General features: G+C 48.5%; 1 protein-coding gene across 1 annotated transcript in view; it reads left to right on the plus strand.

The window, feature by feature from the left end:
• Positions 1-4,705: 4,705 nt before the first annotated feature.
• Positions 4,706-16,485, plus strand: part of Ethe1 (ETHE1 persulfide dioxygenase) — a 14,168-nt gene continuing 2,388 nt past the window's right edge. The window contains exons 1-3 of the mRNA XM_029532057.1: positions 4,706-4,841; positions 5,247-5,391; positions 5,831-5,979. Of these exons, the coding sequence (XP_029387917.1) occupies positions 4,764-4,841; positions 5,247-5,391; positions 5,831-5,979 (372 nt within the window). The 5' untranslated portion in view covers positions 4,706-4,763. The remainder of the gene's footprint in view (positions 4,842-5,246; positions 5,392-5,830; positions 5,980-16,485) is intronic.

Here is a 16,485-nt window from a genome sequence, read left to right on the forward strand (position 1 = left end):
CTTCTCTCTCTCTCTCTCTCTCTCTCTCTCTCTCTCTCTCTCTCTCTCTCTCCTCACTGACTTCCATAAACCTAGTATCTCCCAATTGTACCCACTGTTCATCTCTGTAGTGGGCTTGGTGACTCTCCTCTGGGTCCTAGTTGCTTCAAGCATGGGCCTAGCAAGCAGGGGACTTAATGAGCGTGCGCTCAGGAGGATGGACAACACTCTGTCCTCTTTCTCTTGGGCCATGCCTTCTTCCTCTATCTTTCTCTGGATTACTTCCCTCTCTGCTCTCCTCTGTTTATCCATCTCTCCCAATCTTCTGGATTGAGTTTGTTACGTTTCTGAAAGAGTCTTACTCTGCAACACAGGCTGGCCTCAAAATCCCAGCAGAGGGCTGGAGAGATGGCTCAGTGGTTAAGAGCACCAACTGCTCTTCCAATAGGTCTTGAGTTCAAATCCCAGCAACCACATGATGGCTCACAACCATCCATAATGAGATCCGATGCCCTCTTCTGGAGTGTCTGAAGACAGCTACAGTGTACTTATATATAATAAATAAATAAGTCTTAAAAAAAAAAAAAATCCTGGCAGAGCCGGGCATGGTGACCCATGTTTTTAATCCTAGAACTCAGGAAGCAGAGTTAAGTAAATTTCTGTGAGTTTGAGAATCTTGTCTACATAGCAAGTTACAGGACAGCCAGAGCTACTTAGAGAACTGTCTCAAAAACAAACAAACAAACAAACAAACAAACAAAATAAACCAGACAAGCAACAATAACAAACTTTTATGTCCATCCAGCCTTAGCCTCCGGATGGCTTTGTACGCATCAGTCAGCCACACCTGTATTCGCATCAGTCAGCCACACCTGTATTCGCAGTCTTTGCAGTCAAGTGAAACTGTGTGTCTCTATTTCATTGTTAGAAGTGCCATGAAGGTCCCTCTGCTCTTTCATGTGTCTATTTGTAGCCATCTGGCTTCCTTCTTCCTATCCCACTCAAGTTTCCAATATACTTCTGTCTCTGAACGGCTCTCTGGGCCTTTTTCACGATGAAGACCTTGAGGGCTGCTGAGGACTCCAGAAATGGTGGATGGTGGTGTGTGCATGGGTGGGTGTGCATTCATGTGAGAGAGAGAGAGAGAGAGAGAGAGAGAGAGAGAATGAGTGTGTGTGTGTGTGAGAGAGTGTGTGAGTGTGTGTGTGTGTGTGTGTGTGTGTGTGTGTGCGCGCGCGCATGCACCACGCCAAAAGTCTAGATGCCAGGAGACAGCGGTGAGATGACCCTCACCTTCTGCTGCGTGAGTCCTCAGGACTGAACTCAGGCAGTCCAGCTTGGAGGCAAGGCCTTTACTGTTGAGCTACTACAAGGTTCCAACCTTGCGTTTTATTGACTTGAAGCTTGGGAGAGAAGGACCACAAAGGGATCCCTGGCTAGTTCCCCAGACAGAGGGAGATATGGAGATCTTGGGAAAGTGTAGCCTTTATGTAACTGTTTCTTTTGTGAAACAGCTCAGGGTCAAAGCAAAGGAGGCTGTGTAAAGGGTTTAACAGGGTCAGCCCAAAGGAAACAAACTGCAGTCTGTGGCGCCTAGTGGCATATCAAACAAATGCTGGCCACCAGACTCTTCCGTATCATACAGCCCTTCTCACCCCGCCCTACCTAAGCAGCTCCAGGTCAGTCTTCCCTCTCTGCCCCACTCTTCCTCTTCCTCGCTCGCCACCCCCTACTCCCACCCCGGGTCCACTCTGCTGGCCGTGTTCAGTCCCTTTTACAGCTCTCGCAGATGCCTCTGGGTGTTCTCTCCCTCATATCTACCATAAAAACCTTCCCCACAGCCATACCTCAGAGTGGTCATGTTTATAGAACAGGCCTTGCTGTGAGTCACTGCCGCAGGGTTGGCACGGTGCGAGTTCCAGGGTTCAGAGAAAGGTGGACTGTGGCGACTGGATTCAGAACCTCAGCACCTAGGTTAAGCCCCATGGCTGCTTCTCTACGACAACCGGCACTGTGACTTGGTTCACTGGCATGGAGAGTTTGGGTTCCTCCTCCTTGTGCTGGGAATGGGAACCAGGGCTTTGTGCCTGTTACACAAGGACTCTACGGCTAAGCCACACCCTTCACCCTTAGCCTAGGAGTGTCTCCACTATCGATAGGATTCCAGGAGGGAAATGTTTGTTAGTCTGTGTGCTAAGATAACGTAATTTACCAGATCGGACTTTCTTTATTTTTGAGACAGTTTGGTGGGTAGGAGTGCTGGCTAGTTTTATGCCAACTTGACACAATCTAGAGTCATCAAAGAGGAGAAAAATGCCTCCAGAAGATGGAGCTGTGGACAAGCCTGACGGATATCTTTTTAAATTTCATGTGCTTTGCTGTTTTGCCTACGTGTATGTCTGTGTGAGAGCATTGGAGCCTCTGGAAGGGAGTTAACAGACAGCTGTGAGCTGCCATGTGGGTGCTGGGAATTAAACCAGGTTCCTCTGGAAGAGCAGCCAGCGCTCTTAAAACCACTGAGCCATATCTCCAGCCCTCGGGGCATTTTCTTAATTAATCATTGATGTGGAAAGGTCCAGACCACTGTGAGTGGGACCATCCCTGGGCAGGCTGAATAAGCTATGGGAAACAAGCCAGTAAGCAGCACCTTCCGTGGCCTCTGCATCAGCTCCTGCCTCCAGGTTCCTGCTCTTTGTGAGTTCCTGTCCTGACTTCCTTCACAGATGTGCAGTGATGTGGAAGAATAAGCAGAATAAACCTTTCCCTTCCCAAGCTGCTTTGGTCATGGTGCTTCACTGCAGCTATAGTAAGCTCAACTAGGACAGTAGGCCTAACTGGCCTGACGGTGGACTCCAGGCTTGCTCCAACTTATAGCCAACCTTTTGCCTGAGCTTCCTGAGTGATGGGATCATAAGCATGCATCCCAGTACCCATGCACCCCAGCACCCATGCATCCCGGCACCCATGCATGCCGGCACCCATGCACCCCAACACCTAGCTATCTGTATCCTCGACATAAGTGATTTGTATGTTTTTAGAGTCTTTAACTCCCAAATATGACAAATGACCCTCACATTGAACTCACAACATACACAACAAAGTATATGTATGTGTAAGCAGATTCTGTGAAAGGGTTCATCCTGGGGATAGAAACAAAACAAAAAAACTCAAACAAACAAACAAAATAAAAGACAAAATCATTAAGCCAGGAATGGTGCTACACACCTGTAATGTCAACATTTGGGAAGTGAAGGTGTGTGTGTGTGTGTGTTTGTGTGTGCGCAGTGTATGTGTGGTGTATATATGCGTGGTATATGTGTATATGTGTGTGTTGTGTATATGTGTATGTGGGGTGTGTGTATATGTGTGTGTATGTGTGGGGGTTTTGTGTGTGTGTGTATGTGTGTGTGTGTATGTGTGTGTTGTGTGTGTATGTGTGAGGTATGTGTGTGTGCACAAGCAGTTCCAGGTCATTCTAAGGCACATTGGAGTTTGAATCCAGCCTGGGCTACAAAGATCCAGTCTAAAAACAACAATAACTGGGACGGGGGGGGGGGNGGGAGGATTGGGGGTGGGAGACAGAGCTCATGCAAACAACAAAAGGAGGAAAAAGAAGAAAAAAAAAACAAAAGAAAAATAACTATTTCTGACAAAGGTGCTTAAATAACCTTTGTGAGGGGCTAGCAGAAGGCTCTGTTGCTAAGCAACCATTGCAACAAGTTCGGTTCCTGGAATCCATGTAAGGCGGAACCTGACCCTGCAAAGTTAAACTGCACATATATGTCCCTTCAAAAAAGAATACACACATGCACACACACACACAAACTGGAAAGCATGTACTGCTTTTTGTAGAGGACCCAAGTTCTATTCCCAGCACCGCCATGGGCAGTACACAACCTCCTGTAATCCAGTTCGAGGATCCAATGCCTTCGATCTACATTGTCACATGCTCTCATCTGCACACACCCGACACAGACATAATTTTAAATAATACAAATAAGAATCGTAAATATTTATTGTTGTTGCCGTCCTTAGAAGACTTAGGCAGGATAGCCACAATTTTGTGGCTAGCCTGGGCTATATAAGATCCTCAGGAGCCGGGCATGGTGGCGCATGCCTTTAATCCCAGCACTCGGGAGACAGAGGCAGGCGGATTTCTGAGTTCGAGGCCAGCCTGGTCTACAAAGTGAGTTCCAGGACAGCCAGAGCTACACAGAAAACCCTGTCTCGAAAAACCACACACACACACACACAGACACACACACACACACACAAGATCCTGTCTCAGTCAAGCATGGTGTGTGCAAGCGCCTTTAATCTCAGCACTACAGAGGCAGAAGTAGGCGGATCTCTGAGTTCGAGACCACCCTGGTCTACCGGATGATTTCCAGGATAGCCATAGCTTTCTAGTGAGAAGCTATGTCAGATTCTTGTCCAACAGTTCCTCAAAATACTAATGATCGTGAATTTAATTTTTGTTTTCCTTTAGCAGGTGACTAGCCGAACACGTTTTCCTGGAAAACGTCCCGTGGCTCTAAGTGTCTGGGGCGTTCTACCCCTCTCTCTGTTTCTATAACAGTATCTCTGAATGCCTTGAGTCCCTGGTCCCTTTCCTGTCGGTTTCAGGGACTCCCTACAACCCTTGCTCCCGGTCTTCCTGGGTCTTTTGTACTGCGGTTCCTTTAAGGCAGGCCCCGCCCTGGCCCGCCCGCCCGGGTCAGCCCCGGTGCGTAGGGCTCTGGCGGGGCGGCTGCTGGGCTCAGTGCTGAGCGGGCTCTGGCGCGATGGCGAGCGCGGTCGTCAGGGTCGCCGGGCGGCGGCTGAGCCAGCAAAGCGCATCCGCCCCGGTCCTCCTGCGGCAGGTGCGGAGAGGCGAACGGACGAAAGGACCCGGAGTCCGGGGCGGCGGGAGGGGCAGGACTCCTCTGTCCTTTAAAGGAGATCTGGGGTGTCCTTCATGCCGTCTGTTGGAAAACAAGGAGTCCCGATCCTTTAACAGGGAGTAGTTAGGGGGACCCTGAGTTAGGGGTCGGGATCTGGGGCCCCTTACCAGAGAAAGAGGGGGTCCTTAACTTGGTGCTTGTTTGAAGATGGAGTTTCTTGATTCTGCTGGAGTGATCTGGGGGACCCTCTGATTCCTGATCCTTTGGCAAATAGGGTTGGGGTTGTAGCTTCAGGATTCTAGGAAGAAGGGGAGGCCTGGATTCTGTGTCCCCAGGCGTGAGAGTTAGGTCTGGGAACTCTCTCCGGTGCCCCACCCCTCCCAGATGTTTGAACCCAAGAGCTGCACCTATACCTACCTGTTGGGTGACCGGGAGTCACGAGAGGCAGTCCTGATCGACCCCGTTCTGGAGACAGCGCATAGGGATGCTCAGTTGATTAAGGAGCTGGGGCTGAGGCTGCTCTACGCTGGTAAGTCCAGGACCAAACTTGGGTGTGAGAGAGGCGGGGCCACGGAGAAAGCCCTCTAGGAAAACAGGAGCCTGGACGCCTGAGTCTGGGGGAGGAGGGCTGGAGGCTAGACCCTGGATGAAGGAGTTTAGACCCCAGGGTCTGAAAGAAGATGATTGAGTCTGGGTTTGAGAGTCTGAGGGAGAAAGACGGAGCCTGGAGCGCTGGGCCTGAAGGAGAAAGATTGGGGTCTGGATCCCTGAGTTTTGGGGAGGAAGATTGGACTTCGATTCCTGGGTCTAGGGGAACAGGGCTGGAGTCTGGACTGTTGGATGAGGGAGGAGAGTTGGAGTCTGAACCTCAGGGTCTGAGGGAGGAGGACTAGGGTCTGCCTCCTGGGTCTGAAGGCTGGATGCCGTGGGCTGAAACATTCCGTTTTCTATGCCCTCTTCTCTCCTAGTGAACACCCACTGTCATGCTGACCACATCACCGGCTCGGGGGTTCTCCGGTCCCTGCTCCCGGGCTGCCAGTCCGTCATCTCCCGCCTCAGCGGAGCCCAGGCTGATTTGCATATCGGGGAAGGTGATTTCATCCGCTTTGGACGTTTTGTGAGTTGGATGTTGGGTCTTACATTAGATGGGGTTGGCCTGGGTTCCTTAGACTTTGAAGAGAAGAGGGTACTCGGGGAACGGGCTGCTGGGCCCTGTGGAAGAAGGGCTGGTGGATTTAGGCTCAGACTCCTCAGCTCTGTTCTCTGTGGAAAGTACCATAAACCCAGGCAGAGCACTAGGGCAGGAGGCTGTAGGCAGGCGTGGCTCTGGCCAATCCTCCTAAGTCAACAGTGATGGCAGGTTCTTGCTTGGCCATTTCCATAAAATTTGCTCCGGCATTCTGAGTCTAGAGCTGAGGGAGGCACCTAGCCTTTTGGTGAAGCAGGAACACCCTGTTGTTCAGCCACAGGTCTGGATGAGTCTCCTGAGGTCCCTGGGGCTACCGTTTAAGGTGGCCTTCGCTGGCATGGTGGTATAAATTTGGGGCTAACCATGCACTTGTGGGTTCCTCCTTAAATGTTGGCCTCAAGGCCTCCTCACCCTAACCACAACCCCATTGCCTCACCCAGGAGAGGGGTGAAGGTTCTTCTTCCTCCTCCTCTCTGCTCTTCCTCCTCCTCTCTTTGACAGGCTTAGTCAGCAGGTTTCCAGCCAGCTTCGAAACCCAGGGTGTTCTGGACAGAGGTTGGGGGAGTTGTACCCAGGGGGAGGAAACAGGTGATGAGAAGTGCCAAAGCTGATGGAGGGGACAGAAAGTCTGGCGACAGAGTGGACAGAGTGACGTCCCTGCCCCTAGGTTGTTGATCTTGTGGAATGGGACAGTTTTTTTGGAGGCGGTTGGCGGTTAGCGGAGAGGAGGGCTGTGTGTGGGGTTGAGAGTGTGTAGCTGCTGTCAGGAGACCTTGATTTCAACCCTGTAAATATTTGGAAGTGGATGAGGGACATAGCTCGTTTGTGTCAGGCCTACTAGTTAGAGAGTAACAACAGTTTCTGGGTGTTGGGAGGAGTGAAAGACTGGAAGGATCCTGTTTATAGCCCAGCGCTTCTCAGCCTTCTTAAGTGCTGTGACCCTTTAATATGGTTCCTCGTGTCGGGGTGACCCCCAAACATAAGACTCTTTTCGTTGCTACTTCATAAATAATTTTGCTAAAGCTATGAATCATCGTGGAAATATCTGTGTTGTCTGAGGGTCTTAGGGGAGCCCCTATAAAAGGCTTGTTCAACCCTCAAAGGAGTCGTGACCCACAGGTTGAGAACCACTGTTGTAAGGGCCAGCTAGATGGCTTAGCAGCTATGACCAGTTGCTGTTCTTCCAGAAGACCCCGGTTGGATTCCCAGCCCCCATGTCAGGCAGCTCACAATTGACAGTCCTGTCAACTCCAGGAGGACCCGATGTCCTGGCTGGTCTCCGCTAGCACACACATGCCTGTGCACAGATACACGCTCAGATACACAGGCGTACATATAAATAAATGTTTAAAAGCTTAAAAACAAGTGATGTAATCTTGGAGAGGTAGAGAGGAAGATCGGGTGTTCAAGGTCACCCTCAGCTACACAGCAAGCCAATCAAGGCTACCTCAAGGCTGGAAAAAGTTAAAACAAAACAAAACAAAACAAAACAAAACTCTAGCATGGTTGTATAGGCTTTTAATCCAGACAGAGTCAGGAGGATTCGCAGTCAGCCTCATCTTTGTGAGACCCCCTCTCAAAACAAAGCAAAACAAGATGATAAATGATCGGGAGACCCTTCTTATGCACAGTGATGATACCTTCAGTCAACAAGGGTGGAAGCACGGGTGTAGCTGTATTTGGCCTCCATGTTTATCCTTTCTTTACTACATCTTATTGCCATAATCCAAATACGTATGACCCACCCATTGGAAGGGTGGGTCATAAATCAGTGAGCCGTGGTGTGTTCCTAGAATGCTGTGTCCGTCATTTCAAGTCATTTCATTACCCCTGACTAGTCATCACCCTTGGCCTCCTACTTCCCTCCCTCCCAGCCTTAGGTAAATCCCTTTCTTTCTTTCCTTTTATATATTGCTATGTAGCCCAGGCTGGCCTTAAACTCATCATTCCCATGCCTCAACCCTTCAATTGGTAGTGTCACCTGTACTGAAACTCAGGCGTGAGGCCACATTTCCTACCAGTACTGGGAATAAAACCAAGGGGCTGATTCATGCTAGGCAAGAACTCTACTCAGGGATCCTAGGCAGGGGCTCTACCACTGCGCCACACCCTCAGCCCCTCACTGGGGGATTCTAGGCAGGGGCTCTACCACTGAGCCATGCCCCCAGCCCCTCACTGGGGGATTCTAGGCAGAGGCTCCATCACTGAGCCATGCCCCCAGCTCCTTACTGGGGGATTCTAGGCAGAGGCTCCACCACTGAGGCACACCCCCAGCCCCTCACTGGGGGATTCTAGGCAGGGGCTCTACTACTGAATTATAATTCCGGCTCTTTTTATTTTGAGAGAAGGTCTTAGTACACCAGCCAGTCCTTGAACGGCTACTCCTCCAACCCCAGCCACCATAGTAGCTGACAGTTTATCGGCCACTATGGTTGATCTTAAGTCACTTAAAAAAAAAAAAAAGATATATTTATTTATTGTATGTATATGAGTACACGATAGCTGTCTTCAAACACACCAGAAGAGAGCATCAGATGGTTGTAAGCCACCATGTGGGTGCTGGGAATTGAACCCAGGTCCTCTGGAAGGCAGCCAGTGCTTTTAACCATTGAGCCGTCTCTCCAACCCCAGCCTTTAAGTCACTTTTATTGTCCTTTCTGTCTGTCTGTCTGTCTGTCTGTCTGTCTGTCTGTCTGTCTGTCTGTCTGACTTTGCCTGTCTGCACTTTTCATAGAAATGGAGGCACACAGCCTGCAGCCTTTAGGCTGATTTCCGTCTTCCTCCGTGCCATCATGCTCCACCCGTGTCTCAACCTCCATTGCATTTTCATTTCCCTTCAGTGCTCAACCACCCTCTGGAGCAGGACGGACCTACCGTATTTTACTTCTTCATTCATGAGTTGATAGGCATTTGAATGGCTTCCACCCTGGGACTGTGATGTACTGCTATGGTTGTTCTTGAACAGTTTCCTTGTGGGTTACAGCTGCAGTCCCGCCATCCCTTTGATGGTCCCAGTACTCCATAGCAGCGAGGATGAGGATTTCTAGGTCATCCTTGGCTAATAATGAACTCAAGGCCAACGGAGGCTGACCTCCCAGGCTGACCTTTGACCTCCACAGTTGGGCTAACGCATGCACACCCCTTCACAATAATAATAATAATAATAATAATAATAATAATAATAATAATAATAATAAATAAAGTGTACTAAAAACATTAGATATAAGACGGGGGACCGCTTTAACCCCTTAAACAAAACAAAACGTTATATGATACATAAAATGAAGGAAAGTGTGCTCACTGTACCTGTACAGCTTACGTCTGTTCTTACTGGCTTGCATTTGAGCACCTTCGTCCTGTATCCCTACGGAACATCCCTGTCACCCCACAGGATGCTCTGCTCTTCCTGCCCACTGACGCCTCCTCCCCGGGGACCCTGTAGACTTGGTACACAATCACACGTAGCTTCACTTGGCCCTAATCCTAGCTCTGAAGCTTTCTGCAGAAAACTTTTGATCTTGTGACTAGCCTGGGCTACTTGAGCAAGTACCAGGCCAGCTTGGGCTACAGAGTGAATCTCTGTCTCCAGGGAAAGCAAGGCCAGGAAACCACAGAGTGCGGGCGGGCCGGTTCAGTGTTCACTTCTGTTTGATGTCCGTAGTTGTCATTTTTGTTGCTGGTTTGAGACAAGGTGTCACTATGTAGCCCAGGTTAGCCTGGAGCTCACCTTTTAGATTAGGTTGGCTTCAAATTCAGAGATTTCCCTGCCGTTGCCTTCTGAGTTGTAATTCCTTCTCATGGTTATAGAGTCGGGGCTGGGCAACTTTTGCCATGAAACATTAAACAGTAAATCCAATCTTCTTGTTTGGTTGGTGTTTTGTTTTGTTTGTTTGTTTTCAGGACGGGGTTTCTCTTCATAGCCCTGGCTGTCCTGGAACTCACCCTGGCCTCGAACTCACAGAGATCCACCTGCCTCTGTCTCCCAAATGCTGGGATTAAAGGCATGTGCCACCACTACTGGCTGTAAGTCTTTACAGGCCACAAGCCATGTGTTCTGATGGCTCGGCTTTCCTCTTGAGGTGTGAAAACATTTGGCACAACTGGAGCAGTAAGCCTGGCTGTGAGCCCAAGAGCTCCTAAGATGTGAGTCTCACAGTGTTCTGCCCCCTAGTGTGGCCCCAGTGCACCTGCAAGTCACACAGCCTCCTAGGCCTGTGCTAACAAGTGGCTAAAATCCCGCCCTCTTGCTCTTCCCCTAACAGGGTTTCACTCAGAGCAGGCTGGCTTTGAGCTTGCCATAATGCTAAGGAGGACCTTGAACTCCGGATCTAATCCACCTGTCTTCACCTCCGCAGGGCGAGGATCACAGGTGTGCATGTCCACGGTCTGTTCCAGCCAAGAGAAAATGTGAACACTGACGTGCACTCAGAATATAGGGCTTAAAAAGAGGTGGTAGGTCAGGTTTTAATCCCCTCACCACAGTTTTGCCAACCCCTGATGTGAGCCCACAGGTTCCGTATTCATGCTCCTTTGGATGGCTATCCTCGGTTTTCACAACTGTGAAGGATTGATGGTGTTGATATTCTTGTTTGTACAAGTCCCCTGGCAAAAGTTGACCTCAGTTCCGAGGAATTGCATTGCTGAGTCACAGCAAGGGCATTCCTTTAACCTTAGCAAATTCACCAGATGCTATTTTTCTCCAGCAGTGCTGGGGATGGAACCCAGGCCCTTGAATGTGCTAGGTGTGATCCTTACCAGTGAGCCACGGTCCCTTCCTGGGGGATTCTAGGCAGGGGCTCTACCACTGAGCCACGCCCCCAGCCCCTCACTGGGGGATTCTAGGCAGGGGCTCTACCACTGGGCCATGCCCCAGCCCCTCACTGGGGGATTCTAGGCAGGGGCTCTACCACTGAGCCATGCCCCAGCCCCTCACTGGGGGATTCTAGGCAGAAGCTCTACCACTGAGCCACACCCCCAGCCCCTCACTGTAAGCAGTGTACCGCTGATCTGCATCTCTGGTCCTCTTTTTTCTGTAGTTGTTGTCATGTTCATTTGGCCCTTTTTGTTTTGTTTTGTTTTTTGCTTTTTTCAAGACAGGGTTTTTCTGTGTAGCCCTGGCTGCCCTGGAGCTGTCTATATAGACCAGGCTGGCCTTGAACTCAGAGATCTGCTTGCATCTGACTCCCAAATGCTGAGATTAAAGGCATGCACCTTTCATTAACCCTCTTAATTAAAAATTACATGACTTATTTTTTTCATTTCTATGTGGAGGGTGCATGTATGGAGGACAGACAGCTTTTGGGACTGTTTTGTTTTTCTACAGTGTTGATACCAGGGCCTGAACTCAGATAATATCTTGGCAGCAAGCACCTTTACCTGCTGAGCCAACTTACCAGCTTCCTCTCTCTTTTTACGAGTTTTTATTCTTGTTTTATGTGTCTGCATGCTTTGTGTATATAAGTGCATGAGCCTGGTGCTTGCGGAAGCCTGAAGAGGGAATGGGATCCTCAGGAACAGGAATTAAGGACAGAGGTAAGCCTTCATGTGGATGCTGGAACCGAACTTGGGTCTCGTGCAAGGACACTTAACCACTGATCTATCGCAAATACCTTTTCTTTCACAAAATAAAGGAAAGGTTTTACCTGGGGGCGAGCCATTTAGTAACAGTGGGAAAATGAGATTTGGGGTTTAAGCTCCCAAGACGTAAGAACAGCAGAGGGCGCCAACACCACTTAGGGCTTGAGATGGGAGGAAGGAGCCAGAGGACCTGGAGCCAGGAGCTGGCTGACCACTAGGCGGCAGTGCAGGCTACGTGAGCTGCGAGGCCCTCTGGGAGTCTGGGAAAGGAGGAGGCGTGGGTGGAGATAATGTCCTGTGTTTTATGCATCCTGGAAAGAAAGAGACATTGTTGATGGGAGGATGGGTCGAGGCGTCCCTGGCCAGCTGTTCCTAGGCCCGCAGGAGTCTTCCGGAATATTCTGCAGCTGAGGCGATTCATCAGTCTGCAAGCTCCTCAAACAGGAAAGGCTGTCTTTATTTTTTTCCACAGGGGAACGAACTAGGGTCTCATTCACTGCAGGCAAGTGCTCTATCATGGAGCTAGGTAAATACACCGTATTGCTTTTTTTTTTTTTTTTTTTTTTTTTTTTTAAATGAGTCATGATCTCACATTGCAAGTGGGGCCAGTCTGGTTCACAGAGTGAGTTCTAAGACAGCCAGGGATACTCAAAGAAATCTTGTCTTGAAAAAACAACATCTAAAACAACACACACACTTATATATATAATGTATGAGTGTTTTGCCTGTATGTATTTGCATCATGTGTGTGGCATGTGCCTGGTGTTACAGATGGTTGTGAGCCATCCTGTGGATATTGGGAACTGAGTAAGGCCCTCTCGGTGGAGAACAGTACTTGCTCTTAACAGCTGAGCATCTCTCCAGTCCCTTCTAATTTTTACTGTCAAGCACCAATGGTGTACTGAGGCTTTTTTTCTAAGTACTTTATATACATGAAGCAGTTCAATCCTCATAGCATATCATGGGGCTGGGGACGATTCTTATCTATATTCTGCAAATAAGCAGATAGGCCCAAAGAGCAGATAGATCTGAGACTAGAACTTAGACTGTCTGCTTCCAGCAATTTTATTTTGTTTATAGCTATTTTGATCTGTTTACATAAAATTCTAGAACAGATGAGTTACAAAGCCACCCATGGTAATAGGAAGCCAGCCAGGGGGACAGGGTGGAGGGACGATATTTGAAAGGGGTGCGAAGAAACCTCGGGAAGTGATAGGAACGTTTGTCATGTCATGGTTTTGATGGCTGTGGGAGCATTTTAAAAGATACAAAGGGCCTGTAATCCCAGCTTTGGGTGCTGAGGCAGAAGGATTGCAAACTCGAGACCTGCCTGGGCAGTTACTGAGTAATTTTGGGGCTCCCTGGCTGCATGAGACCCTGTAAAAAGAAACCATACAAGTTAAAAATAGGGCTGAAGACACAGCTCAGTGCTAGAGCCTCTGCCTCAAGTTCTCCAGTGAGGGGCCGAGGTGTGTCTAAGTAATAGACACACCTAGAATCCCCCCAGTGAGGGGCTGGGGGCGTGGCTCAGTGGTAGAGCCCCTGCTTAGAATACTCATTGCTCTGCATTTAATTCTTAGCACCCATCTCTGCGCACAATAGTTGAAAAGAATGAATAAATAGCAAATAAACCCCATGAGGCTCGTGAGAGTCACTCAATACTTACTGAAAATAACCATGGCAGAACTATTCAAAGTATTTCAGTTCGTGGTGAAAGAAGAAAAGTCTTCAATTTTTTTTTTTTTTTTCTGAGACTGGCATACTTTTGACAGAGCTGCTCATGTAGTATTTTTAATTCTTAACCCTGCAGCCCTGCAGCCCTGCACCCCTGCACCCCTGCAGCCCACAGGGTTTCTAGATATCAAAAAGGGTTTGTGTGGAGAGGGATGAGGGGTGCATGTGCTGCAACTCCTGTGTGAGATCACGGGACAATCACCACGTGAGGTCCTGAGATAAAACTCAGGTTGGAGCCTGGTCTACAGAGTGAGTTCCAGGACAGCCAGAGCTAACAGAGAAACCCTGTCTCGAAAAAACAAAACAAAACAAAACAAAACAAAACAAAACAAAAAAACCCAAAAACCTCAGGTTGGTAGCAAACCCCTTTCCTTACTCCGCCATCTTGCCGGCCCTCCTTTGTGGATTTTTATGTTTGTTTTTAATTTTCAGAAGTTATTTTATCTAGTTTTATTCGGAGACGAAGCTAGTATAGCCCAGGTTGGCTCAAAAATTACCCCATAGTAGTGGTGGTCTTTTGTTTTTGTTTTTTTCCAGACAGGGTTTCTCTGTGTAGCCCTGGCTGTCCTGGAACTCACTCTGTAGTCCAGGCTGGCCTCGAACTCAGAAATCTGCCTGCCTCTGCCTCCCGAGTGCTGGGATTAAAGGCGTGCCACTGCCCTGCTGTAGTGGGTGATCTTGAATTCCTGCTCTTCCTCAGTTCTTAGGCCGGTGCCACAAAGCTGGGCTTGTTTTCCCAAGTTTTATTACAGTGTTTCTTCATGTTGATTTCTTTGGCTGTTAGTTTTCTGTCACTGGGAGAAAATGACTATGATAAATACCATTTAAAGATATTTATTTTATTTTTAATTGTATATATATATATATATATATATATATATGTGTGTCTTTAGTGTGCGTGAGAATGTTTGTGTGTGTGCGAGTTTGAGTGTGTAAATGTGTACATTTAGTGTGTACATTTGTGTACATTTAGTGTGTTTATTATGTATGTGTGTATATATTTATGTGTGTGAGTGTATTTCTTTGTGTGCGTATGTGTGAGTGTGTAAGCAGTGTTTGAGTGTGTATTTGTGTGTACATGAGTGTGTTTTGTGTGTTTGTGTGTAAGTATGAGTGAGTGTGTGAGTCTGTGTTTAATGTGTCTGAGAGTGTTTCTTTGTGTGTGTTTGAGTATGTATTTGTGTGTATGTGAGAGAGTGTATGTTTGTGTGTATGAGTCTGTATGTGAGCGTGTTTGTGTGTGTTTAATGTACTGCAAGTGTGTGTGTGCAAACATATATTTGTGTGTGTGTGTGTGTGTGTGTGTGCTGGGATGTACAGGAGTTCAGTACCCTTGGAGGCCAGAGAGGCAGAAGAGGGTGTGAGGTCCCCTGGAACTCGAGCCTTAAGTTGTAAGCTGATGGACATGGGTGCTGGAACCGAACTCTGGTCCTGTGCAAGAGTGGTGAACATCTCTCTCTTCATCCGTTTCTCCAGCTCCAGCCATAAACAAAGGGCAGAGGCGGGCCGCCGAGGTGGCTCAGTGGTGTTTGCAGCTCGGTCTGATGACATCCTATGGGTAACCTGCAGCGGGTTATTCTGCCTCCACATTTCCAAGTTCCAGCCTATGGAGAGCTGGCTGTGGGCCTATGCTGGGGCAGCTCATCATGACGGGGAGTCTGTGCCAGGCAGTGAGGAGGAGGAAGGGCAGGCTTCGTGCTCCTTGTGTACCAGGAGTCCCTGCTCCAGCCTCAGTGACTCTGCCAGGCTTTCCCACTGTGATGGGCTGAGACCCTTGGGAACCATTAGCCACAGTAACTGTCTCCTTCCATTACAGAGAAGAGGGTGGCAAATGCCTGTAATCCCAGCACTCGAGAGGCTGAGGCAGGAAGATCTGTGTATTCAAGGACAGCCTGGACAACATGGGAAGATCTAATCTTAAAAACAAAAACAAAACTATACATTTAATATACATTTATTATCATTTACCATGCATTTTACTATTACATATTATATTGCATAATACTATTATTACTTACTATAGATTACTGTAGATTATTATTTACTCTACATTTGTTAGTAACTTTTTTTTTGAGACAGGGTTTCTCTGTGTAGCCCTGGCTGTCCTGGAACTCACTCTGTAGATCAGGCTGGCCTCGAACTCAGAAATCTGCCTGCCTCTGCCTCCCAAGTGCTGGGATTAAAGGCGTGCGCCACCACTGCCCGGCTCAACTAGTTTCAAGATTGCAATCCTTCTCCGTCAACTTTTCTAGTACTGGGATTACAGGAATGCACTACCATGTCTAGCACATGGATCACACTGTTGGAGTGGCTTTATAACCTGTAGTATCTGGAGAGTACACTTTTGGGTTTGCCTCAGTAAGTATTTTTGAAGTACCACGAAGCTTCTTTCCAACAGCATCTTAATTTTTCATTACGTTTATTCATTTGTCTGTGTGTGATGTGTGCACATAGCATGACACACCTGCGAAGGTCAGAGGGTAATTTGATGGAGCCCTCCTAGGGATAGAACACAGGCCCCAGCCTTGGCTGCAAGTACCTTTACCTATTGAGCCCCTCTCCAGTCCAGCCGTAGGACTCTGGATGCTAACTTAGTCTTTGTTTTCTTGTGGTGCTGAAGAGCCAGTCCAGAGTCTGTGTGTGCACAGGCTGCTGAGCTATTACCCCCAGCCTGTGTTTATGTTTCTATTTTCTTGTTGAGATGCAAACTCTCTTTGTATCGAGTGCACAATTGCTGTTACAAATGCATGTTGCTGGCTATCTGGCTCCCTTCTCTTCAGAACTCATTTGTGGTAATTTTGCTCTTCAGGATGGCAGGCTGGGCTGGGGACATGGCTCAGTTAGCTGCCAAAACACTTGGCTAGCATACACAAAGCCTGGATTCCATCCCTAGTACTGTATAAACCAAACCTGGTGGAGCAGGCCCATAACCGCAGATCGTGGGGGTGGAGGCAGGAGGATCGGAAGTTTAAAGTCATTGATTTAATAGCAAGCATGAGTTCACGCTGGATACAGGAGATTCTGTCTCAAAGAGGAGGAAGGAAGGAAGGAGGGAGGGAAGGAGGGAGGGAGGGAGGGAGGGAGGGAAAGAGGGAGGGAAGGAGAGAAGGAAGGAAGGAGGGA

Source organism: Mus pahari, chromosome 19, assembly GCF_900095145.1.
Source record: "Mus pahari chromosome 19, PAHARI_EIJ_v1.1, whole genome shotgun sequence".
NCBI classification, from domain to species: Eukaryota; Metazoa; Chordata; class Mammalia; order Rodentia; family Muridae; genus Mus; species Mus pahari.